The sequence below is a fragment of the Carcharodon carcharias genome, chromosome 15, assembly GCF_017639515.1.
Source record: "Carcharodon carcharias isolate sCarCar2 chromosome 15, sCarCar2.pri, whole genome shotgun sequence".
Taxonomy (NCBI): domain Eukaryota; kingdom Metazoa; phylum Chordata; class Chondrichthyes; order Lamniformes; family Lamnidae; genus Carcharodon; species Carcharodon carcharias.
In genome coordinates, this window is record NC_054481.1 from 56996494 (window position 1) to 57023610 (window position 27117).

The 27117-nt window shown below is 43.7% G+C and overlaps 1 protein-coding gene across 1 annotated transcript; it reads right to left on the bottom strand.

Annotated features, from left to right (window-relative positions):
• Positions 1–856: 856 nt before the first annotated feature.
• Positions 857–24432, bottom strand: atpaf2 (ATP synthase mitochondrial F1 complex assembly factor 2). Its single transcript, XM_041205791.1, has 8 exons — positions 24208–24432; positions 21747–21791; positions 12643–12791; positions 12426–12523; positions 9180–9260; positions 8759–8871; positions 7698–7813; positions 857–1107 (listed from the first exon to the last, which is right to left on the bottom strand). The coding sequence occupies exons 1-8, from the start codon at positions 24311–24313 to the stop codon at positions 970–972; spliced, it is 846 nt and encodes a 281-aa protein (XP_041061725.1). The 5' UTR covers positions 24314–24432; the 3' UTR covers positions 857–969.
• Between the last annotated feature and the right edge of the window lie 2685 nt (positions 24433–27117).

Consider the following 27117-nt stretch of genomic DNA (forward strand, 5'->3'; position numbering starts at 1 on the left):
CGAAAGATTGGTTAGCAAAGCATACGGGATCTTGTACTGAATACAAAAGCAGGCAAGTTATGTTGAACCTGTATAAAGCTCAAGATAGGCCACAACTAAAGAATTGCATCCAGTTCTGGTTACCACACTCCAGGAAAGATCAAAAGAGTCCTTGAGAGGAAGCAGAGGAGATTTGCCATGTTTGACTTGATTCCATGAGACTTCATGGGGTCCAGAGTCTTGGAGCAACTCTCAACTATACTACAGTGCTGGGTCTGTCCTGCCAGAGGATCAGGACACACCTAGAGTGGTGACTGTAAGATATGCTTCCATGAGTATGACTATATCAGGCAGTTGCTTGACTAGTCTGTGGGACAGCTCTCAATTTTGGCACAAGCCCCCAGATGTAAGTTAGGAGGACTGACATAGGGATAGTAGTTGCATACAAGTTATCAATTTGTGTTGTATAAACCTTGAGAGTTGAATCGCAAATGTCAATTCCAACCGTGTAATCTTATTGGACCTGCTCCTTTAAGGCATGTGTGTAGGAACCATGAGAATGGTTCCAGGGATAAGGGCATTTAGCTACGGGATTGGAGTTGGAGAAGCTGGGGTTGTTCTCCTTGGACAAAGGAAGTTGAGGGGAAAAATCATTTATTCTTTATTTCTATGCAAAACTATTTTAAAATTCATGTTCACATAACAACAGTATTGTTACCTTAGTATTCAGTTTTGCGTTTGTGATCATTAATCCCTAAATGATAATGCAATCACTTAATGAATTGAACATACAGGCATTTTTTGCTTTAAGAAAAAAGGAGGCATCAACTCATTCCTTCAGCAAATTTGAAAAACTCAATAAACAGGACTGTTCCAATAGGCAGGACACATTTTTATTATATTATCATTTTAAATTACGGATCAACATGTACCCATCAAGGAAAAGAATTCTGCAGTTAAAGGAAAGAGTTGAACAAATGATCAGTCGCTTTAGTCCTGCAGCAGCTTGTGTTTGATAGCGGTGCTCTCTGAGCACAGATGGACGAACAAGGCTCCAGCAGCCGTGCGGGATCGAAGCTCATATAGGTCGTAGTCATGTGCCCATTCAACGTTTCCCCAAAACTCAATCTGGAGAAAAAGTAGTGGAAAAAAGTCACCTCTATGCTTACAACATTCGTTTCAATCTCAACCAGTGTGAAAGATTAGCACAATTTGTTCTAGATAAAAGATATTCGCAAACATGTGCATTTGCTTGTCGGTTGGGTGTGTTTACGGTTTAAATGGAACATGTTAATTAAACCACCAAGGGCACAACTTACAAAGTCATGGGATCTTCCTGGTTTGGGACCCAAGGGCATTCCTACACACATGCCTTAAAGGAGCAGGTCCAATAAGATTACACTGTTGGAATTGACATTTGCAATTCAACTCTCAAGGTTTATGCAACACAAACTTTTATGCAACTACTATCCCTATGTCTCAGTCCTCCTAACTTACATCTGGAGGATTGTGCCAAAATTGAGATAACTGTCCCACAGTCTAGTCAAGCAACAGCCTGATATAGTCATACTCACCGAGACATATCTTTATAGCTACCATCACCATTCCTGGGTATGTCCTGTTCCTCTGGCAGGACAGACCCAGCACTGTGGTATAGTTGAGAGTTACCCCGAGGCTCTGGACCCCATGAAGTCTCATGGAATCAGGTCACACATAGGCAAGGGAACCTTCTACTGATAACGACCACCACCTCCCTCATATGATGAATCAGTGCTCCTCCACGTTGAACACCACTTGAGGGGTCGGCGATTTCAATGTCCATCACCAACAGTGGCTGATGGAGATGGCCGAATGCTGAATGATATATCTGTCAAACTGGGCCTGTGGCAGGTGGTGAGGGAACCAACAAAGGGGAACAACCTACTAGATCTTGTACTCATGAATCTATTCAATGCATCTGAACCATGACAGTACAAGTAGGAGTAACCACCGCACAGTCCTTGCAAAGACAAAGTTCTGTCTTCACACTGAGCATACCCTCCATTGTGTTTTGTGGTATTACCGACGTGCTAAATAGGATAGATTCAGAACAGATTTGGTAGCTCAACACTGGGCATCCATGATGGGCTGGTGGCCATCATCAGCAACTGAACTGTATTCAACCCCAACCTGTAATCTCATGGCTCAGCATATCCCTCATTTTTACCATTACCATCAAGTCAAGGGATCAACTCTCAGTTCACTGAACAGTACAGGAGAGCATGCCAGGAACAGCACGAGGCATACCGAAAAATGAGGTCAACCTGGTGAAACTACAACACAAGACTACTTGATCACCAAACAGCGGAGTCAGCATGTGATAGAGCTAAGCGACCCCACAACCAACCAATCAGATCAAAGCTCTGCAACCCTACCACATCCAGTTGTGAATGGTACAGAACAATAAACAACTAACTGACAGAGTAAGCTCCACCAATATCTCCATCGTCAATGATGAGGGAGCCCAGCAAAAGACAAGGCTGAAGCACTTGCAACCATCTTCTGGAGAGACACAACTGGTGGTGAGTTGAACTTGAGGGTCACCACACCTCAGGTGAGGGGCGAGGTGAAGAAGGGTTAATGAAAGAAAGTCAGCATGGATTTCTTAGAGGAAAATCATTTTTAACTAACTTGCTGGCGTTTTAGTGAAGGGGTAACAGAGAGTGTTGATGAGGACAATATTGCTGATGTGATACATATAGACTTCCGAAAGGCATTTGATACAGTGCCACACAACAGACTTGTGAGCAAAGTTATAGCTCATGGAATAAAAGGAATAGTAGCAATATGGGCACAAAATTGACTAAGTGACAGGCAACAGAGAGTAGTGTTTAATGGATGTTTTTCGGGCTACAGGAAGGTATGTTGTGGAGTTCCCCAGGGATAAGGGTTGGAACCATTGCTTTTCATGATGTATATTAATTACCTTGACCTTAGTGCACAGGGCACAATTTCAAAGTTTGCAGATGTTACGAAACTTGGAAGTATTATGAACTGAGAGGAGGATAGTGTAGAACTTCAAATGGACATAGGCAAGTTGGTGGAATGGGTGGGCAGGTAGCAGATGAAGTTCATTGCGGAGAAATGTGAAGTGAATAATTTTGGTAGGAATAACGTATAAAATAGAGTACAATTCTAAAGGAGGTGCAGGAGCAGAGGCATATACACATATTGAAGATGGCAGGACAGGCTGAGAGAGCAATTATAAATGCATGCAGTATCTTAGGCTTTATTAATAGGGAGAGTGCAAGAGCAAGGAGGTTATGTTGAACTTGTATAAGACACTAGTTCAGCTCAGCTAGAGTACTGCATCCAGTGCCTTCACTATAGGAAGTATGTGAAAACATTGGAGACAGTGCAGAAAAAATTCACGAGAACGGTTCCAGGGATCACAAGTTTCAGTGATAAAGATAGACTGGCGATGTTAGGATTATTTTCCTTGAAGAAAGGAAAGCCGAGAGGAGATTTCATAGAGGTATTCAAAATCATGAGGGATCTAGACAGTGTAGATAGGGAGAAACTGTTCCCAATCATGAAAGAATTGAAAACGAGAGGGCATAGCTTTAAAGTAATTGGCAAAAAGAAGCAAAAGCGGTATGAGAGAAAATCTTTTCACAGAGCAAGTGGTTAAGATCTGGAATACATTGCCTGAGAGTGTGGTGGAGGCAGGTTCAATCAAAATATTCAAAAGGGAATTAGACTGTTATCTGAAAAGGGAGAATCTGCAGGGTTATGAGGAGAAGGTGGGAGAATGGCACAAAGAAAATTGCTCATTTGGAAGCAGACACAATGGGCCTATTGGCTTTCTTCTGCACTGTAACGATTCTATGACTCTGAACTAGAAATGGGCAATACATACTAGCCAGAAATGGCTAGTTCAATCTGAAGCCAGGGTGTTAAATCTGAACAAAGGAAATTATGAAGGTATGAGGGCAAATTAGCTGAGGTGGATTTGAAAAATACATTAAATGGTATGATGGTACACAGGCAATGGTTTGCATTTAAATAATTACTACACAGTTAACAGCAACTATACATTCATTCAAGGCACAAAAACCCAAGAAGTCAGTCAACCATAACTAATAAAGGGAGTTAAGGATTGTATACGATTAAAAGAAAAGGCCTATAAAGTTTCCAGGAATAGTCGTTAACCTGAGATTTGTGAGCATTTTAGAATAAAGCAAATGAGGCCCAAGAAACCGATAAAGGGAGAAGAGAACATGAATGTAAACTAGCAAAAACATAAAAACGGACTGTCAAAGCTTCGAAAGATATGTAAAAAGGAAATGATTAGCTAAGACCAATGCGGGTCCATTACAGGTAGTAGTTATAATGGGAAACAGAGAAATAGCAGAGAAGCTAAATGATTATTTTGTGTCTGTCTTCACTGAGGAAGATAGAAGAAATCTCACAGAATCAGAGATCCAAGGGACTAAGGAGAATGAGGAATTGAAGGAAATCAGTAATAGTAAGGAGGTTGTATTGGAGAAATTAATGGGACTGAATGTTGATAAGTCCCCGGGACCCGATATTTCACATCCCAGAGTGTTGAAAGAGGTATTATGGAGACAGTGGATGCATTGGTGATCATCTTCCAAAATTCTAAAGATTTGGAACAGTTCCTGCAGTTTGGAAGGTAGCAAATGTCACCCTGCTATTTAAGAAGGAAGGGAGAGAGAAAATGGGAAACTACGGACCTGTTAGCCTTACATCAGTCATAGGGAAAATGCTGGAATCTGTTATAAAGGATGTGATAAATGGACACTCATAATAATGATCTGACTGGGCATGGTCAACGTGGGTTTATGAATGGGAAATCATATTTGATGAACCTGTTGGGAGTTTTTTTTGAGGATGTAACCAACGGAATTGATAAAGGGGAGCTGATGGATGTAGTAAACTTGGATTTGCAGAAGGCTTTCGATAAAGCCCTGCACAGGAACTTGTTAGCAAAATTAAGGCACGTGGGATAGGAGGTATTATACTGGCATGAATTAAGAATTGGTTAACAGGCAGAAAGCAGAGATAGGAATAAACGGGTCATTCTCACGTTGGCAGGCTGTGACTAGCGAGGTACCACAAGGATCAGTACTTGAGACCCCAGCTGTCCACGATATATATCAATGATTTGGATGTGGGGACTAAATGTAATATTTCCAAGTTCATGGATGTCACAAAGCTAGGTGGGGATGTGTTGTGATGCAAAGCAGCTTCAAGGGGATTTGGACAGACTTAGTGAGTGGGCAAGAACATGGCAGATGGAATATAATATGGAAAAATGTAAGATTATCCACGTGGTAGGAGGAACAGAATGTGCGGAGTGTTTCTTAAATGGTAAGAGATTAGAAAGCATAGATGTACAGAGAGTCCTGGATGTCCTCATCAATAAGTCTCTGAAAGCTAACATGCAGGTGCAGCAGGCAATTAGGGAGGCTAATGGTAGTTAGCCTTTACACAAGAGGATTTGAGTATAGGAGTATCGAAGACTTGCTTCAATTGTATAGAACCTTGGTTAGACCACACCTGGAATACCATGTACAGTTTTGGTCTACTTAGGAAGGACATTGTTGCACTCCCTCTATGGCAACTGAGGTTCACCAGACTTGGTTCCCAGGATGGCAGAACTGTCTTATGAAGGAAGTTCGGGAAACTGGGCCTGTACTCTCCATAGAGTTTCGAAAAATGAGAGGTGATCTCATTGAAACCTACAAAATACTTAAAGGGATAGACAGAATCGATGCAGGTAAGATGTTTCCCCTAGCTGGGGAGCCCAGAACCAGGGAACATAATTTCAAAATAAAGGGGAAGCCACTTAGGACTGAGATGAGGTGAAACTTTTTTACTCAGAGGGCTGTGAATCTTCGGAATTCTCTACCTCAGAAGGCTCATTGAGTATCTTTAAAGCAGAGATTGACAGATTTCTAAGTACCAATGACATAAAGGGCTATGGGGATAGTGTGGGAAAAAGACATTGAAGTGGATGATCAGCCATGATCGTATTGAATGGCAGAGCAGGCTCGATGGGCTGCATGGCCTATTCATTCCCATATGTTCCTATGCCAGACCAGCGACACTATATTCCTAGAGTAAATAAATACATTTTAAAAATCAATCATGGAATCTTCCTGGTCTGTATAGTTAACTCTCACACCAGACAGGGTCATTACCTGCAGAGCCAGAGAGACTGTGGAGATCTTATATATCTTGTGTCGGCCATGTCATGCTTGCAATGATATCATATTCCTAATTTCAACATACAGACTTCAGTCAATATGGACTTTTGAAAATTTGACTCTCAAAAGTGGTCAAAATGCTGCTCAAGATGCTGCAAGGGTCAGGTGGCCTTCTGAGATTTACGCACAGACAAAGGATTAACTCACGTCTGAACATGCTTCCAAAAGTTCTTAAAATGTAAATGACTGTGGGTGAAGTGCCCTCCCTTGAATGGACATTCACAATGTGAAACCACTTGCAAATTTACATCTCCTGTTGACTGGATATTTACCAAAACTCTAAATCAATAGCCTTCCCAGATACAGTGCCTGCAAGCTTGACCCTCAAGAAAGGAAGGTGCAGTGAAACTAATTCATCACAAGCAGGTGAAAAGCCACCATTAAAACTCCATTGTGTAGCAGTGGCATCTAACCTTGAATCAGTTTTGTGGACAATGGAGGTATTGCTCTTTTTTTTTTGGGGGGGGGGGGGGGGGGGTCACATGACCAAAACCAACCTCACATTACAAATTCTTTTACTCCATAAACCAGGGAGAGACAGATAAGCTGCAAAAGGACAAGAGAGGCCATCTCCAGCAAGAACAGAACACTGCCTAACAACCAGTCAACCCAGAGAGTGAGAGAGGGACTAAATCCTTTTCACCTGCAAAGCTTCACTTCTACAAAACTTGGCTACGACTTTAACTGGAGACCCAAAGGCTTCCAACTTCCATTCATCCAAAGAGAACCTATTCAAGCTTGCTACATGTACATTTTTAAAGAACTGAAATTTGGATACGTGATTTACTTCTTGTATTTTCTTTTGTTAATATCCCAAATGCATGCTTTGTCTCTAGAATCCATCTCAACTTGTATCATGACAGTTTGTGCGTGCACATTTCTGGGTGAAGAAACATCATCTTTTCTTTTGATTTAAACTTACCCCAAAGCCTGCTTCGTGTTTATTACTGAAAATGACAACATTCAAAAGATTTAAAACACTCCCACTAAAATATATCTTGTTGCAAATAACCTAGAAGTGAGGGAAAAGGGGAAAAGTTATCCCACCACCTCCCCCGTCCATAACAATTCTAAAAACAAAATAAAACCACAATGCTAAAAAGTGTAATCTCTTATCACAAACTGAGCTGCATCCCCAATTATCCTACAAGAAACAAGCTTGGTCTCAGCTTGCTCATGCCACTTTATGCGACATGGACCAAAAAACTCGTGGTGAAAGGAACCCAGAAAGTATCTGCTCTTCTCCATTGGGTCATGACTGTAACCTAAATGCCCCTTGCCCAATGGGTTTGGTAAGTGAACATAAAATTCAGAAGAGCCAGTATGGAGCCTTAGCTTTGCTTCACAGTGAGGGGAAAGAGAAAGCCAAACTAATGTTATTCAGTAACTAGAGGCCTGAGGATTGGAGAAGGGGATAAGCCACGCAGTCCATAACCTATCCCGTACCTGATATTGTTCCTCGAGTCGAGACAGCAGCACAGCCTTCTCTACATTCAAATTTCGGTCAATTAGATTTAATGAAAGAACCACTGATTTTAGCTGGTGGACGACATACTCCAGGCCTAGAAAAACAAAGCCATCATAAAAGGGAGAAGCAAGCAGGGCAGTGATTTCAACAAGGATTTCTCCTAATTGCCAACTACTCAACTTTTTAACTTCCAATGCATATCTGAAAAGTGAGGAGTGAATACTTACCCAACTATAATGTAGCTCTTTAGAAAGGTGTCTCAGGTCGAATAGAAGATGTACAGCTGTGGGGGTGGAGGGCGAGGCCCTCCCTCATTATGTGGAAATCCATAAAAGCCTCTTCTCATATTGGACTAACACCCCGATCAGCATAAAGATAGTTAAGGCCATGGAGGGATTGCTCATAACATGATCTATCAGATTTAATTAGTCTGTGAATCCTTTTCCTTTACTTCACTCTCTTCCTTTCAGAGTGTGAAGATTTGAAAACAGCAACTCCATTCCAAATTTAGTGATTTCTGCGAGCCTGTGCATCTGTAAGGATTCCTCAGCCACAGGTTGATGGCTAACTCTCCACTCCGTGGCTACTCATTTAGTCACTATATTCCTGCCCATCTTCTGCCCACGTCTTTGCTTTCAAAATCCTCTGGTCGTACCAACAGCATATTACATTCCATTTTTTGGGGGGGGGGGGGGGGGGGGGGTTGTGGAGATTGTATATTAAGAGACAGAAGGTATCACAATTACATGCAGCAAGCTGAATGAGCCAGAGGGTATTTTTTTTCCCTGTCTGTCATTGTCCATAAGCTAATAATCCTAACAATTTTTCCTCTTGCTAGCTACTCACTGTTTCTTCTCTTCAAGGCAATGTACTTGAAGATGTCTTTCTATGGGTGAAACACTATAGAAATGCAAGATGTTGTTGTTACCCTAGGTACAAATACAATTAGGCGTTATAGCAAAGGAAAAGGAAACATTTACCTCATTTAGCTTTTATTCCAGAGTATCTGACTATGACAAAGACTTGAGTGATCACACACCTACTAGGGCCCAGGAATTGTATGAAGAGAAGTGCTGCTCAAAGACCTGCTTAGACTCCTTTGGAATGTTTGGTCCCAAGATACTTGTTGAGGTGCCAATAACAACATTATATCTGTTTGAAAAAACATAGATTAGCATTAAACAAAACAAATCAGTGAGTTTGCAGAGCACTAACGTCTGGGTGCATTTTATTCTGGGTGAGTCCCTCTGTCTGACTAAAGTGGCCAAAAGTTACAGCAAGATCTCTGTCGCTGTATAGCCACTAGCAATTAAGCAAGACTTAACTGAACGCCAATTGCATGATCCATTGCATTCTCCCCTTCACCAGGCAAGGCAGACTCAGTTATTTTGTTGCAGTTGAGGTGTGACATTGACCTCCATATCCCACATCAAGCACCCAAGATGACCCTTTCCACTCACCTGTTTTCTATCCATTTGATGACTGGATCCCATTCATTTGTCTGGAGTTCCACTAAACCAGGTGGCTCCTCCACTCTGTAACTGCACATCAAAAAAACACACAACATGGATAAGGAAGGTTCAGTTTAAACTCCTACATCTAAAAAAGGCCCTGAAATCACCCCTTTGCTGTATCCAACTGTTTATCAGCCTCCTTTGCAAATCTTTCTAGTTCTCATGGACCTCTTAGTATTCAAGTACTGAAACAATTGCTTTTCCTGCCCAGGTCTTTTTGCTCTTCTTAATCTTGCGTCAGCATGTTCCTCGGTTCATCCTTCCCCATTTTCCCCACAGTTCAAACTGATGATCTTGCAAGTCAGCCACTTATATCATGCCACTCTTTTAGGCTGGATTCTGATAGAATAGTTCCCATGAGTTGGATGCTATTGCTATTTACACCAGTATATCAGGTGCCTGTCTCCTGGTTCAGAATCATAGACTCATGAAATGCTGAGGGGTAGTGAAACACTCTTCTCCAGCACATTTTTTTTTTTATTCGTTCATGGGATGAGGGCATCACTGGCTAGGCCAGCATTTATTGAGTCCGTATGATCGTCTTCATACAGACTCGAAACGTTAACTGTTTCTCTCTCAACAGATGCTGTCAGACCAGCTGAGTTTTTCCAGCATTTTTTGTTTTTATTTCAGGTTTCCAGCATCCGCAGTATTTTGCTTTCATCTTAAAAATTCAGGTGTTGGTTACTCAGAATTTTCCCTGAATTGTCCGGCAACGTGGATCTGAATTTCAGATATGTGCTCCCAGTGGGTGATGCTCACTGCTGCCTGGGGTTTTGACTCATTGGGCAATAACTTCCTCGGAGTGCCTATCAGCGTGGATTGCCACTCAGTGCCCAATTACTTAGGTGAAATTTCTTCGGTGCCTATCATGCCCCACCTTCCGGCTCAGGCCGGATGAGATCCAGGCTGCGCAGCTGTCTCCAAAGTCCAGCAGAGTTGGATTGAAGAAGGACACGCCTCCTTTTTACGGCTCAAGCTGTTGTAAACAAGGTAAGTTTAAAGGTCCGATTCAAATTGACAGGCCAGGGAGAAGATAAGTGTCTAAAATAAGTGGATAGGATTTGGAGGGGTGGGGGGAAGATTGGAGGTCAGGGTGGTCAGACATGAGGGGGGGGTGTTGGGGGCTGGTCAGACATCGGTAGGGGGTGAGAGCAGTGGTTAGACATCAGCGGGGATGGGTGGGGGCTTGGACAATGGTGGGGGGGGGGGTGGTGGTGTTGGGGATGGACTGTACTTCGGGGTGGGGGAGAGGGATTGGGACGTCGGGGAGGTGCGGAGTGTGGGGGAAATCGGACACATCTGGGGGGGTAGATCAGGCCTCGGGGTGGGGGGACAGTGGTATCAAAGGTTGGGGGGGGCCCGTAATGTCGGAGGTCAGGGTGTGGAGGGAATGGTCTGGTCGAGAGGAGGGTAGGGTCTGCGGGGTGGGGCATGGGGGAGGTGGGTGCCCAGTTGGGTTGGGGGAGGGGTGGTCTGGCCAGGGGGAATCGGGAGTGGAGGGTGAATACCATATGGTGGGGGGTTGGTCAGGGAGTGGAGGGTGGGGGTTCGGCGGTGTAGGGTCAGTCTGGGTCTTTACAATAGTTACTCAGAAGTTAGAAGAGGTTTTAGTTCTTCTAACTTTTTCTGGGTAACTATTGGTGTAAACCAGCTGGAACCATCCGAAGTTTGAGATTTAAATCATATTTTCGTATGGTTCCCAGAGCAGGGCAATTGCCTAGGGGAAATTTGCACACTTCTGGGCAATTGCTATGCAAACGCTTACTTTTTGAAGTTCCGAGGGGGGTTCCCCAGCCCATCTTTGGTGTACCCCTCCAAAATCCAACACTCGGGAGCTTCGAAGTTACAGCCCATTATTACTGTTGTTATCAGGAAACTATTCATGTGTGTCATTTTTAGGCCAGAATGAGCTCTCGCTTTAAGGATTCCTGATCTATAAGCAACTTCGACGATTCCGTACAAAGCCTTCATTAAACCTTGCCCTCCTTCCCAACTGCTCACCACTTCCATTCAGCACAATGGCAGATCACCTAGGCAGAAATCAGCAATTCAAAATCCTATGCGAAAACATCCTAAAGTCGGCACCAAATATTGGTCAATTACCTGACTATAAGGTACAATGTGGAATCATAAAAGCTTACAGCTCAGAAACAGGCCACCCGGACAAAGTCTGTGCCAATATTTTTCTCCATGAGTTTCTTAGGCTGATCCTGCTCTCTAAACCTTTATTAATGCAACCATCTAATTCTCCTCTAAAATTATTTATGGAGTCTGCTGTAACAAATGTTTGGGGCAGAGAACTCTACATTTTAAACATACTGTAAAAATGCTGAGTCTAACTTTTGTCATTGATTCTTTTTGTGATTATATTTAATTCTTACTCTCTTGCTATTATCTCACTAACCAATGGAAATAATTCATTACTGTTTACTTCAGCATGAACCAGTTGAATCTTGAAAACCTTTTATCAGGTCACCCTTAACCTTCTGATGCCTAGAGCAGAAAAGCCCAAACTTCTCAATTCTCTTTTCTATGGCTGTAACCTGCATCCCTGGCAATGTCCTGAGGAATATATACTATATTCTTTCTATCTCTTTTACAGCTTTCCTATAATGGAGTGCCTGAAACTGTACACAATATTGGAAATACTGCCTAGTTCAGTCTCGTACAAGGACATTACCTTTTTGCTTTTGTATTCCGTGTCCCAGATACAAAATCAAACTTGCCTTTTTTAATGACCTTATCTACTTGAAGTTGACAACCTTAATGATCTGGGCATTTTTTTTGCTGTGTTAAGGTTTCAAAAGATGTAGACAGCGCAAAGACCAGTAAATAGAGTTGGGTACAGATCAAACTGATTAGTGGAATACGCTCTAGATATCAAATGGCCTACACTTATACCTATCCATTTCATTTTCCAAGTCTTTCTTTCAAAATGAATTCCTTCACATTTTTCTTCATTGAACTGCACTGGTGACGTATCTGCCCACCCTACTACTCTACATGTGTTCTCTTCTAGTTTTTCCACAGCTCTCTTCACAATTAGTCAACACCCCGTGCAAAAGAATTGTTACCAAGAAGAACATTTTAATATTGTTCCTTCAGTTGTCAAGTCCAGAGCAGTTATATGTATAGTTTATGAATGCATACAGAAATACAACAATCTCACCCACAGCAAGTATGACTTACCAGACAGTATCTGTATCCAGGTATTTGAGAGCCGCCCTAATCAACTGTTCTTTTGTTCTTTGTGTGGGATTATCCAGTGCAGTGTTGCATAAAGTTGTCTAATCAAAGAAAAAGCATTTTCTGTTTTAATCCCAGAGTTTACTTGCCCATATTGCCAAGTTTAAGAAGTCCGTAAACTCCAGTTAATTAAAAAAACACAATTACAACCAGACTCTACCAGATGCATGGTGAAGAACTGCAATGTGTCTAGCTGAGAATCCCATTCTGTGGCGACAGCAATTGCCAGAGCTTCGCTGGGGACCGTGAACAACTTTCCCTGAGGTGTCTTCAGTTTCCTGCGATCCAGGTTTATCTCAAACGCTCCTCCTGCAAAGGCAAAGAAACAGACCCTTACAAAGTCAGAGGGGCAGCGTCATACATGGAGTGGTTCAGACTTTCAGCAAGAATATTCAGCCTCTGTGAAAAAATGGTCCAGCCTGGGCAAGAGTTAATTGTTGTAAATATCAAGCATTGATACACGTGGTCTGGCAGTTTAACAAATACACTCATAACCACAACACCACTGCACCCAACTACCAGTTTTACCCTTTCAAGAAATATATTTACTGTCACTAGTAAGGTAGGCACCAACTAGGGAACTAACTGAAATTAAATAATCTGCATATTTTTATAGTGTAAAACATGCCTGGCTGATTCAAATGAATTATTTTAAGTAGAATAGAATTACAAATGCTTAAATCAGGATTGAGCGTAAGGAGTTACTTTGGTCTGGTTCAGCTTTAAAACTGTGAATAGCTGAAGCCAACCATGACACTGAAGGCTTCAATTAACATTCTTTCCTCTGGGCATGGACCTATTGCCTAGATTTACATCTAAATGGAGAATGTTCCTGCAGCTGTAAGTGCTGCCACAATGCTTTGTGACAGTAATCAATAATTAACAAAAATAGGAAAGGTTAACAAACTGTCTAAACTCCACACCTGTATCTACCAGTGTCTCCAGACGACATTCTGGCAATTTCTTAATGTCCCAGGGACAGAGAGAAGCAACTTGGAACACTGAATCAGAACACAGGAGGCCATTAGGCCCATTGTGCCTGTGCCAGCTCTCTGAAATATCCAATTAGTACCATTCACTGCTCTTTTCCCCCGGCCCTGCAATTTTTTCCTTTTACCCGAGAGATAAATCCCACAAAATGTCTACTTAATTTCATGCAGCTTGACACTCCTGCTCTAAAAATGCAATTTGCCAATGAAGAAATTGGACGATTCCTTTTCTGAGGCAATAAGGTTCATAAACGGAGCCTGACAATATTCCAGCAATAGTACTGAAGACTTGTGCTCCAAAACTTGCCATGCCCCTAGCCAAACTGTTCCAGTACAGCTACAACACTGGCATCTACCCAGCTATGTGGAAAATTGCCCAGATATGTCCTGTACACAAGCAGGACAAATCCAACCTAGCCAATTACCATCCCATCAGTTTACTCTCAATCATCAGTAAAGTAATGGAAGGGGTCATCAACAGTGCTATCAAGAGACACTTATTTAGCAATGACTCATTGACACCCAGTTTGGGTTCCGCCAGGGCCTGTCAACTCCTAACCTCATTACAGCCTTGGTTCAAACATGGACAAAGGAGCTGAACTCCTGAGGTGAGGTGAGCCCTTGACACCAAGACCACATTTCACCCAGGGTGGCATCAAGGATCCTAGCAAAACTGGAGTCATTGGGAATCAGGGGGAAAACTCTCTGCTGGTTGGAGTCATACCTAGCACAAAGGAAGATGGTTGTGGTTGTTGGAGGTCAGTCAACTCAGCCTAGGACATCACTGCAGGGGTTCCTCAGGGTAGTGTCCTCAGCCCAGCCATCTTCAACTGCTTCATCAATGACCACCCTTCCGTCATAAGGTCAGAAGTGGGTTTGTTGATGATTTGCACAATGTTCAGCACCATTCGCGACTCCTCAGACACTGAAGCAGTCCATGTCCAAATGCAGCAAGACTGGTCAACCCAAGCCTGGATATTGTCAAGTGGAAAGCAACATTCACACCAAACAAATGCCAGGCAATGACTATCTCCAACAAGAGAATATCTAACCATTGCCCCATGACGTTCAATGGCATTACTATCACTGAATTCCCCCCACTATCAACATCTTTGGGGGGGGGGGGGGGAACTAGCTATATAAATACTCTGGCTACAAAAGCAAGTCAGAGGCTAGGAATCGTGTGATGAGTAACTCACCTCCTGATTCCCCAAAGCCTGTCCACCATCTCCAAGGCGCAAGTCAGGAGTCTGATGGAACATTCCCCATTTGCCTGGATGAGTGCATCTCCCACAAACCTCAAGAAGCTTGACACCATCCAGGAAAAAGCAGCTCGCTTGATTGGCACCACATCCACAAACATTCACTCCCTCCAGCACCAGTGCACAGTAGCAGCAGTGTATACCATCTACAAGATGCACTGCAGGAATTCACCAAGGCTCATTAGACAGAGCCTTCTAAACCCACAACAATGACCATGTAGAAGGACAAGGGCAGCAGATAGATAGGAACACCAGCACCTGGAAGTTCCCCAAGTCACTCACCGCTCTGACTTGAAAATATATCGCCGTTCCCTCACCGTCACTGGGCCAAAATACTGGAACTCCGTTCCTAACAGCACTGTGGGTGTACTGCAGCGGTTCAAGAAGGCAGCTCACCACCACCGCCTTCTCAAGGGCTACTAGAGATGGGTAATAAATGCTGACCTAGCCAGCGAAGCCCACATCCCATGAACGAATAAAAAAATAAATCCAGTTCCCAGAATAAGTCACTTCCTTTGTTACTACCTGGAGTTGTGATAACAGCACTGAGCACACTACTGAACTGACATACAGGGCTTTCTGGTGCAAGAATTATTACATACATTCATGTACCAAATTTAACCTGGTGAAACATCCAAAGGTGCTTCACAGGTCAAGGAGGTACATTTTCAGGAGCGCCCTAAAGGAGGAAGGAGAGGAAGGGAGGCAAATAGGATTGGGAGGGGGTGCAATTGCAGAGGTGAGGGCTTCGGGAGCTGAAGGTATAGCTGCTAATGGTAGTGTGATTAAGATTGGGGATCCACAAAAGGCCAGATTTGGAGGTGCACAGGTATCTCAGAGGGTTATAGGGTCAGAGGAGGTTACAGAAATGGATGGGAAAAAGGGAACCAGGTCATGAAGGGATTTGAAAACAAGGATGAGAACTTTAAAATCAGGAAGTGCTTAACTAGAAACCAATGGGAATCAGCAAGCACAGGGACGATAGATGAACAGGAACAGGTGTCAGTCAGGATTCAGGTAACAGTTTTGGACGAGCTTAAGCTTATTTGAAGCTGGGACGCCTGCCAGGACTGTGCTGCAATAAACAAGTCTAGAGGCAACAAAGGCATAATTGCATGTTTCAGCAGATGAGCTGAGGCAGGTGTGGGCTGGGTGCTTTTACAGAGGTGGAAATAGGCAGTCTTAATGATGACGCAGATGTGTGGTCAGCAGCTCATTTCAGGGTCAGATATGACACCAAGGTTGTGAACAGTCTGGTTCAGCCTCAGGCAGTTGCCAGAGAGGAATGGAGTCAGTGACGAGAGAATAGAGTTTGTGTTGGGGACCAAAGATAGGACGATACATAGGAAATCATTTGTGATTTTGATGAGAACTGCTTTGGGACTGTGGCAGGACAGAAACCTAATTGGAAATACGGTATCAGTTTTTGATCACTTTTGCCTACATTTCTACTATAAGTTAGTCACAATCATGAGTAACTTGCCCAACACCAAAAGCATTTACACAGTACACCATCATATATATATATTTTTTTTAATTAATTCATGGGATGTGGGCTTCATTGGCTGGGCCAGCATTTAATGCTCATCCTTCGTTCCCCATGAGAAGGTGGTGATGAGTTGCCTTCTTGAACTGCTGCAGTCCATGTGGTGTAGGTACACTCACAATGCTGTTAGGTAGTGAGTTCCAAGACTTTGACCCAGAAACAGTCAAGGAATAGCAATATATTTCCAAGTCAGGATGGTGAGTGACTTGGAGGGGAACTTCCAGGTGGTGGTGTTCCTATCTACCTGCTGCCATTGTACTTCTAGGTGGTAGTGGTCTTGGGTTTGGAAGGTGCTGGCTAAGGAACTTTGCTGAATTCCTGAAGTACATCTTGTAGATGGTACACACTGCTGCTACTGTGCATCGGTGCTAGAGGGAGTGAATGTTTGTGGACGTGATGCCAATCAAGCGAGCTGCTTTGTCCTGGATGGTGTCAAGCTTCTTGAGAGTTGTGGGAGCTGCACTCATCCAGGCATCACACTCCTGACTTGTGCCTTGATGGACAGGCTTTGGGGAGTCAGGAGGTGAGTTACCCATCATATGATTCCTAGTCTCTGACCTGCTCTTGTAGCCACAATATTTATATGGTTAGTTCAGTTCAGATTCTGGTAAATGGTAACCCCCAGAATGTTGATAGTGGGGGATTCGGTGATGGCAATGCCATTGAACATCAAGGGATGATGGTTGGAATCGCTCTTGTTGGAGATGGTCATTGCCTGACACGTGTGGCGTGAATGTTACTTGCCACTTGTCTGCCCAAGCCTGCATATTGTCCAGGTCTTGCCGCATTTGCTCATGGACTGCTTCAGTATCGGAGGAGTCACAAATGTGCAATCATCAGCGAACATTCCCATTTCTGACCTTATAATGGAAGAAAGGTCATAGAGGAAGCAACTGAAGATGGTTGGGCTGAAGACACTAGCCTGAGAAACTCCTGCAGTGATATCCTGGAGCTGAGATGATTGACTTCCAACAAGCACAACCATCTTCCTTTGTAATACGTATGACTCCAACCAGCTTAGAGCTTTATCCCTAATTTCCATTGACTCCAGTTTTGCTGGGACTCCTTGATGCCCCACTTGTCAAGTGCTGCCTTGAAATCAAGGGCAGTCACTCTCACCTCACCTCCGGAGTTCAGTCCTTTGTCCATGTTTGAACCAAGGCTGTAATGAGGTCAGAAACTTAGTGACCGTGACAGAACTCAAACTGAGTGCCAGTGAGCAGGTTATTGCTAAGCAAGTGCCGCTTGATAGCACTGTTGATGACCCCTTCCATTACTTTACAGATGAGATGGTAATTAGCCAGATTGGATTGGTCCTGCTTTTTGCGTGCAGGACATAACTGGACAATTTTCCACACAGCTGGGTCGATGCCAATGTTGTAGCTGTATTGGAACAGTTTGGCTAGGGGTGCAGCAAGTTCTGGAGCACAAGTCTTCAGTACTATTGCCAGGCCCCACTGCCCCTGTACTATCCAGTGCCTTCAGCCATTTCTCAAGATCACATGGAGTAAATCAAATTGGCTGAAGAATGGCATCTGCGATGCTGGGGACCTCCAGAGGAGGGCGAGATGGATCATCCAATTGGCGCTTCTGGCTGAAGATTGTAGCAAATGCTTCAGCCTTATTTTTTGCACTGATGTGCTGGGCTCCCCCATCTTTCAGGATGGGGATATTTGTGGAGCCTCCTCCTCCAGTGAGTTGTTCAATTGTCCACCACCATTCATGACTAGATGTGGCAGTACTACAGAGTTTAGATCTGATCTGTTGGTTGTGGGATCACTTAGCTCTATCATTTGCTGCTTATGTTGTTTGGCACGCAAGTAGTTCTGTGCTATAGCTTCACCAGGTTGACACCTCATTTTAAGGTATGCCTGTGCTGCTCCTGGCATGCCCTCCTGCACTCTTCATTGAACCAGAGTTGATCCCCTGGCTTGATGGTAATGGTAGAGTGGGGAATATGCCAGGCCATGAAATTACAGATTGTGTTCAAGAACAATTCTGCTGCTGCTGATGGCCCACAGCGCCTCGTGGATGCCCAGTTTTGAGTTGCTAGATCTGTTTGAAATCGATCTCATTTAGCATGGTGATAGTACCACACAACACAATGGAGGGTATCCTCAAAGTGAAGACAGGACTCGCCTCCACAACGACTGTGCGGTGGTCACTCCTACCAAGATTTCATGGATAGAAGCATCTGCAGCAGGCAGGTTGGTGAGGGTGAGGTCAAGTATGTTCTTCCTTCTTGTTGGTTCCCTCAGCACCTGCCGTAGACCCAGTCCAGCAGCTATGCCCTTTAGGACTCGGCCAGCTTGGTCAATAGTGGTGCTACCAAGCCACTCTTGGTGATGGACATTGAAGTCCCCAGCCAGAGTACATTCTGTGCCCTTGCCACCCTCAGTGCTCTCTCCAAGTGATGTGCAACATGGAGGAGCACTGATTCATCAGCTGAGGGAGGGCGGTGCTTGGTAATCAGCAGGAGGTTTCCTTGACCACGTGTGACCTGATGCCATGAGGCTCCATGGGATCTGGAGTTGATGTTGAGGACTCCCAGGGCAACTCCCTCCAGACTACATACCACTGTGCCGTCACCTCTGCTGGGTCTGTCCTGTCGGTGGGACAGGGCATACCCAAGAATGGTGATGGTGGTGTCTGGGACATTATCTGTAAGGTATGATTCCATGAGGATGACTATATCAGGCTGTTGCTCAACTAGTCTGTGAGACAGCTGTCCCAATTTTGGCACTAGCCCCCAGATGTTAGTAAGTAGGACTTTGCGGGGTCGACAGGGCTGAGTTTGCCGTTGTCATTTCCTGTGTCTAGGTCAATGCCGGGTGGTCCATCCAGTTTCATTCCTTTTTTGAGACTTTGCAGTGGTTTGATACAACCGAGTAGCTTGCTGGGCCATTTCAGAGGGCACTTAAAAGTCAACCACGTTGCTGTGGGTCTGGAGTCACATGTACACCAAACCAGGTAAGGACGGCAGATTTCCTTCCCTAAAGTAAACCAAATGGGTTTTTACAACAATCATCATTAGAGTTTGAATTCCAGATTTTTATTGAATTCAGATACCATCATCTGCTGTGGTGGGATTCAAACCCAGGTCCCCAGAGCATTACTCTGGGTCTCTGGATTACTAGTCTAGTAACAATAGCATTATACCATCACTTCCCCAGAAGGGAGCATCTCCCTTCAAAGCATTTAAGAAATGTCTGAAAAAGCTTCCCATAGTACAACTTGTACAGACTAAGCAGTGTCAACATCACAAATTGCAAATTCCTAGAAGTGCAATGAAACAAATAGTCCAGTTGGTCTATTTTTGATGGTGTTGAGGGAGGAGTAGTTGGTGAGACACTGAACGAGCTCCTCTTTGAACATTTCCCTGGGTCTTCAATGCTCATAGGCAGTTTTAATCTGTCATTCATAGAATAACATCACTGTACTTGCTCGGTTCAAAGGGGAGTGGAAAGTGGGACTTTTGCCCAAAAAGGTTATGGAGGCTGGGGGTCAACTAAAATTCTCCAGATCCAGATCAACAGATTTTTATTAGGAGGCTGAGTATCCTGGGATGAGTAACTCACTTCCTGACTCCCCAAAGTCTTGCCTGAATGAGTGAAGTGCAGCAACACTCAAGAAGCTTGACATAATTCGGGCAAAGCAGCCTGCTTGATCAGCATCCCCACCACCACCTCAAACATTCACATTCTCCACCATCAGTACTTCATGGCTGCAGTTCACTGCAACAACTCACCAAGGCACCTTCAACACGACCTCCCAAACCGGCAACCTCTATCGCCTAATCTCAAATCTTGTTGTTCGATGACCACTTTGGCTGGGTAAAAGATTCTGGACTACCTATCAAGTCTACCCCACCTGCTTTCGCTTGTCACCACAACAAACTGATCAGAATTCACGGAAAGTAATGAAAACTACAAACATTTTGCTGCCTTTTTGCTACTAAATGTAATAAATTTATATTTAATAAATTAATACGCATAAGTAAATTATTAATTTATGCCAGAAACAAAAGGATATATTATAAACATTAATACAAGAGAACATGTTTACTTGAAACATTCTAATGTGTTCAAAAATCGTCACAATAAACTTCTTCTGTGAAACTAATACTTAAATTACCTCAATATTAAATCAAACAAAAATCAACCTCAATATATATCTTGGTTATACACTGTTGTTGTTCATGCTTATGATAAGTTATGCCGCGCACACAGGAGCTGGTCTGGTTGTATGTCATGTGGGTGGCACGGATGAGGGTTCTGGCCTGTTCCTTTGTGTGGCCTCAGCCGTGGCATTGTGCCTCAGTGACTTACATTTTGGACCAGGCCACCTGAAAGATTCTCATGGACCACACTTTGAGAATCATTGGCCTAGAAGAATATGAGCAGCAGGCACATGGGAACACCACAACCTGCAAAAGTCACTTGTAGACCCAACATCAGTGCTTGCACTTAGATTTCTTATTCTCCACTCTTTCACCCCATTCTGCCAATCCATGGGTCTCTCTTCTTGGCCATCATCTTGAATATTCAACCAATACTTCAACTTAATGGCAGCTGGATTATGTCCTACAATTGTTCCATCCTTCCGTTCACTAGACGCCTCTGGAATATATGGCACCCAAGTAAGCATTTTGGGCAACTGATCTTTGGATTTGATAGCCCTGCTCGTGTGTTGTGATCACTTACATTATCACTATCCAGCCCTTGATCTAGTTTAACTCTTTCCTCTGAACCTGCATCGTAAAACACATCAGCACATGAAGTACAAGGTTCCTTGTTACCATTTAAAAACTGCTCAAAGTCTCAGATTTTGTATTAATTTCAAGGAATAAAGCTTAACAGTTTGATATGTACTGTCTTACCATCATGACCTATTACTTTCAGAGCCTTTCTATTCTCTATGACCCTCTCTTTTGTAATGCACCAAATCTCGCAAATTAAATCCTGTCTCAGATGGTCTTATATGATGCCTTTGTGCTTTCTGAATTTTCTCCAAAACCTCAGCCTTGATGAAAACCAATCACACACTAGAAATATCACCGTTCTTTCACCAGCACTGGGTTAAAATCCTGGAACTCCCAACCTAACAGCACCATGAATGTACCGATACCACATGGACTGCAGCAGTTCAAGAAGGCAGCTCACCAGCAGCTTCTCAAGGGTAATTAGGGATGGGCAGTAAATGCTGGCCTTACCAGCGAAGACCAAATCCCACAAATGAAAAAAATAATAAAGGTGGGCACGGGTCAATTGTGATCTAATCGAAAGGTAGAATAGGTTTGAGTGGCTAATTACCTTCTCCTGTTCTCCTGTCCAGTAATATTGCGTTGTTTCCTAGAACTTAGTTCCAATAGGGATTGTAGTCATTCCATTGTGTGACTGAAAGAAGTCCAAAACTTAAAAAAGAAACCTTCACCCACAAACATCAGACAGGAGAACACAAATCTTACCTTCCCCTTGAGAAATGCTAACATCCTGATAAAATTTCTTCCGTTCTAGAAAAGAAGAGCAAAATTCAAGGGTTATCAGACAACTTTTATTTATCAAACATAAGAACCTGAACCTGCTGAAATCTTGTGCTAGAGCAACAGCATATCTACAGCTTACACTTTTATTGTGGTGCAGAAATTCTGGATAATTATGGTATGTGTCAAACATAACTTCCTGAGACTTCTCCAGAGACTCTTGGAGAAACAGTTGGTTTGTGATTGGTTTTCATCAAGCCCGAGGTTCTGGAGAAAATTGAGAGAGCACAGAGGCATCAGTTCAATAGCTTGGGTTTGCTGAATTAACATCACTGTGATCATCACAATCACCGAAACCGATGGAGAATGGCCCTGGAGGACTCAGAATCAGTACCGCATACAACCAGATTGCCTGTCAGCAAAATTTACTGGAATCTTAAATATCAATTAAGTTAAAACAATTAATATTTGGACAGCCAGACGGGTACCAATTTCTCCCCAGCTGACATTACTTTTACCCTTGCACAGATTACAACAGAAACTGTGAAATATAGTTTGGGGTTCCATGCAGCTCAGGAGATAACCCTATACGTTTCTTAATTTGTAGTGAAATAAATAATCTGCATTTATATAGCACCTTTCACAGTTTATGGATGTCTAGGTGTGCTTTACAGAATCAACAGAATTGTTACGGTGTAGAAAGAGGCCATTCGGCCCATCGTGTCTGCACCAGCTCGCTGAGCATTTTAACTTAGTACCCATCTCTTGCCTTTTCCTCATAACTCTGCACTTTGTTTCTATTTAAATAATCATCCAATGCCTCAACTGAACCTGCCTCCACCACACTTCCAGGCAGTGCATTCCAAACCCTAACTACTCGCTGTGTGAAAGTTTTTTTCTCACCTCGCGTCTGCTTCTTTTGCAAAACACTGTGCCCTCTGGCTCTCAATCAGTTTACAAGTGGGAACAGTTTCTCCCTGTCTACTCTGTCCAGACCCCTCATGATTTTGAAAACTTCTATCAAGTCTCCGCTTAGCCCTCTCCTCCCCAAGGAAATCAGTCCCAACTTCTCCAGACTTTCCTCATAACAAAAGTGTCTCATCCCTGGAACCATTCTCGTAAACCTCTTCTGCACTCTCTCCAAGCGTTCACATCCTTCCTATAGTGTGGCGCCCAGAACTGTACACAATACTCCAGCTGAGGTCTAACCAGTGTCTTATATAAGTCCATCATGACCCCCCTGCTCTTGTACTCTATGCCCCTATTAATGAAGCCTAGAATACCATATGCTTTAGAAACAGCTTTCTCTGCCTGTCCTGCCACCTTTAATGACCTATGTACATATACACCCAGGTCTCTCTGCTCCTGCACACCCTTTAGAATAGTACCCTTTACTGTCTCTCCATGTTCTTTGTACCAAAGTGCACCACCTCACACTTCTCTGCATTGAACTTCATCTGCCACTTATCTGCCCATTCCACCAATGTGTCAATGCCCTTTTGAAGTACTACACTGTCCTCCTCACAGTTTACAATTCTCCCAAGTTTTGTGTTGTCCATAAACTTTGAACTTATCTCCTGCACACCAAGATCTAGATCATTTATACATACCAGGAAAAGCAAGGTCCCAATGCCCACCCCTGGGGAACTCCTCTACAAACCACCTTCCAGCCCGAAAAATACCCTTTAACCATTACACTCAGTTTCCTATCCTTCAGCCAATTTTGCATCCACATTGCTACTGTCCTTTTTGTTCCATGACCTATAACTTTCCTCACAAGTCTGTTGTGTGGCACTGTATCGAACACCTTTTGGAAGTCCATATACACCACATCAACAGCACTACCCTCATCAACCACCTGTTACCTCTTCAAATAACTCCAGTAAGTTAGTTAAGACATGATTTTCCTTTAACAAATCCATGCTGACTCTTCTGAATCAATGCATATTTTTCCCATGTGACTATGAATTCTATCCCAAATAATCGTTTCTAGAAGTTTCCCCACCACCGAAGTTAAACTGACTGGACGTAATTGCAGGGCAGATCTTTAGAAGCTTTTTTGGACAAGGCCAATGAAGTCCTCTTTAAGCATAGGGCCTACGGTAACGTGCTAGTCAATCTGCCCACAATGTGAGCATGGCCACATGTTTTAATGTTACTGGTTAAAGGGATAAATATCCACTAGGACTAACGAGAACTCCCCGGCTCTTCTTTAAATAGTGTCACTGAATCTTTTACGTCCACCTGAAGGAACTCCTTCAGTCATTGACTGATGGTGTCAGCCTAAATACTATGCTCAAATCTCTGTAGCGGGACTCAAACCCACAATCTTGTAACTCAGGCTGAGTGCTACCCACTGAGCCACCGCTGACACCTTGTATTCGATTCCCCCGTCGCCAATCTCAATGTTATTATATATTTAGTTTCTACTACTCGAGTCGCCCACCTGCTGCAGGATACCGTCGCCTGCACTCCACCATCCTACCCATCAGCTGGTAACCAAGCCCAGGCCTGAACAAAGCAGGCGCCCGGGCCCAGAGACGGCCCAACATCCTCCCCTTAATCGTCGCTCAGACTCGGGAGAAAAATCAGCGGGACTGCTGGCTGTCGCTCGCTCGCCGCCGCCACTCACAATCAACCCTCAGAGCACCGCCATTTTCCCGACCTTTCACCGCCCCACACCCCCACCCCCCCCCCCCCCCCCAAAAAAGGCATTGACTTTTGACTGACGTTTTCTCTATCCAATCACACGGGACGTATCTAGCAATCAAGCTGCTGGAAGGCGGGGCTTTTCTCCAGCCTGATATGCTGCTGCACCAGTTGGCTGTGTTTATGTCAAAATTTTCCAATAAAGGGGACTGCTCCTTTACCTTACTTTGCCTCAGACTACAATTTAACCTCTGTGTAACACTACAAATTATTGTTAAATAAAGAATATGCTTTGTATACTGTATCTCATTGCCTCAGCCAATTAAATTGAAATGTAGTCATTTTTGGAATGTAGAAAATGCAGTAGCCAGATTATTGTACATAGCCAGATTCCACGAACAGTAATGGAATAAATGACCAGTCCAGCAGACTTCCACTAAACCTGTGGCATAAGCTTGTATCGTGAGATTGTTTAATAATGTTTCAAGTGCTGTGTGAGTCTGTGTGTGAGAAAGTGAATGAATGCATTAGTAGGGAATTAGAGTTTGGAGAGATAACCTGTAGATGCTGGAAATCCAAAACAAAAATAAAAATACATGGAAAAACTCAGCAGGTTTGGCAGCATCTGCGGAGAGGAACACAGTTAACGTTTCGATTCCGTATGCCTCTTCAACAGAACTAAGTAAAAAATAGAAGAGAGGTGAAATATTAGCTGGTTTAAGGGGAGGTAGGACAAGTAGAGCTGGATAGAGGGCCAGTGATAGGTGGAGATAGCAAAATATGTCATAGACAAAAGGACAAAGAGGTGTTGAAGGTGGTGATATTATCTAAGAAATGTGCTAGTTAAGGGTAGAAAGCAGGACAAGCAAGGTGCAGAAAGCCCTGGTGGGGGTGGGGTGGGGTGAAGGAATCGAAAAAGGCTAAAAGGTAGAGATAAAACAATGGATGAAAATACATTTAAAAATAATGGAAATAGGTGGGAAAAGAAAAATCCAAATAAATTATTGGGAAAAAAAGGGGGGAATCGGAAAGAGGGTGGGGATGGAGGAGAGCGTTCATGATCTAAAGGTTCATGATCTATAAGATTTTCCACCCACGGTGGTTGATAGGGCCCTCAACCGTGTCCGGCCCATCTCCTGCACATCCGCCCTCACTCCTTCCTATCCCTCCCAGAAACATGATAGGGTCCCCCTTGTCCTCACTTATCACCTCACCATCCATCCAAAGGATCATCCTCTGCCATTTCCACCAACTCCAGCATGATGCCACCACCAAACACATCTCCCCTTCACCCTCCCGGTGGCATTCTGCAGGGATCGTTCCCTCTGGGACACCCTGGTCCACTCCTCCATCACCCCCTACACCTCAACCCCCTCCCACGGCACCTTCCCATGCAATCGCAGAATGTGCAACACCTGCCCTTTACTTCCCCTCTCCTCACCATCTAAGGGCCCAAACACTCCTTTCAAGTGAAGCAGCATTTCACTTGCACTTCCCTCAATTTAGCCTACTGCATTTGTTGCTCCCAATGCGGTTTCCTCCACATTGGAGAGACCAAATGCAGACTGGGTGACCGTTTTACAGAACACCTTCGGTCTGTCCGCAAGCATTACCCAGACCTCCCTGTCGCTTGCCATTTCAACACTCCACCCTGCTCTCATGCCCACATGTCCGTCCTTGGCCTGCTGCATTGTTCCAGTGAAGCTCAATGCAAACTGGAGGAACAGCACCTCATTGTCTGACTAGGCACTTTACAGCCTTCTGGGCTGAATATTGAGTTCAACAATTTTAGATCATGAACTTTCTCCTCCATCCCCACCCCCTTTCCAATCGCCCCTTTTTTCCAATAATTTACATAGATTTTTCTTTTCCCATCTATTTCCTTAAATTTTAAATGTATTTCCATCCATCGTTTAGCCTTTTTCGATTCCTTCACCCCACCCCACCCCCACTAGGGCTATCTGTACCTTGCTTGTCCTGCTTTTTACCCTTAATTAGCACATTCCTTAGATAATATCACCACCTTCAACACCTCTCTGTCCTTTTGTCTATGACATCTTTTGGTTATCTCCACCTATCACTGGCCCTCTCTCCAGCTCTACTTGTGCCCCCCCCCACCCCCCCCCCAAACCAGCTTATATTTCACCTCTCTTCTATCTTTACTTAGTTCTGTTGAAGAGTCATATGGACTCGAAACGTTAACTGTGTTCCTCTCCGCAGATGCTGCCAGACCTGCTGAGTTTTTCCATGTATTTTTATTTTTGTTTTAGAGTTTGGGGAGTATTATGACACAGCCAATGGTAAATGCTGAGCTGTTCAAATCCCAGAGGGAAGCTTGGAACAACAGTCACAATTAATTTTCAATTTGTATAAGTTTTGAGATGTGTGCCTTGAATTCAGTAGTAATAAGACCACCAAGTTTTATAAGTTTTTATAAAATTAGATTAAACATCCATTGATAAGAGAAATGATTTCAAATACATACATAGATCTACAAATTACTACCATGATAACTTCCAAACCCCCTAATCAATCTAACTCCCAGTTACACTTTCATTAAGGCAACAGTAAGACACATAGGGCTGAATTTTCTGGAAGGCGGGGTGGGGGGCGGGTGGGTTGTGGGGTGGCGGGGGGGGGGCTGTGGAGCGGGCCCGCGATTGGGTCATTGCCGCCATTTTACCTGGACGTGCCAATTAAGGCCCCC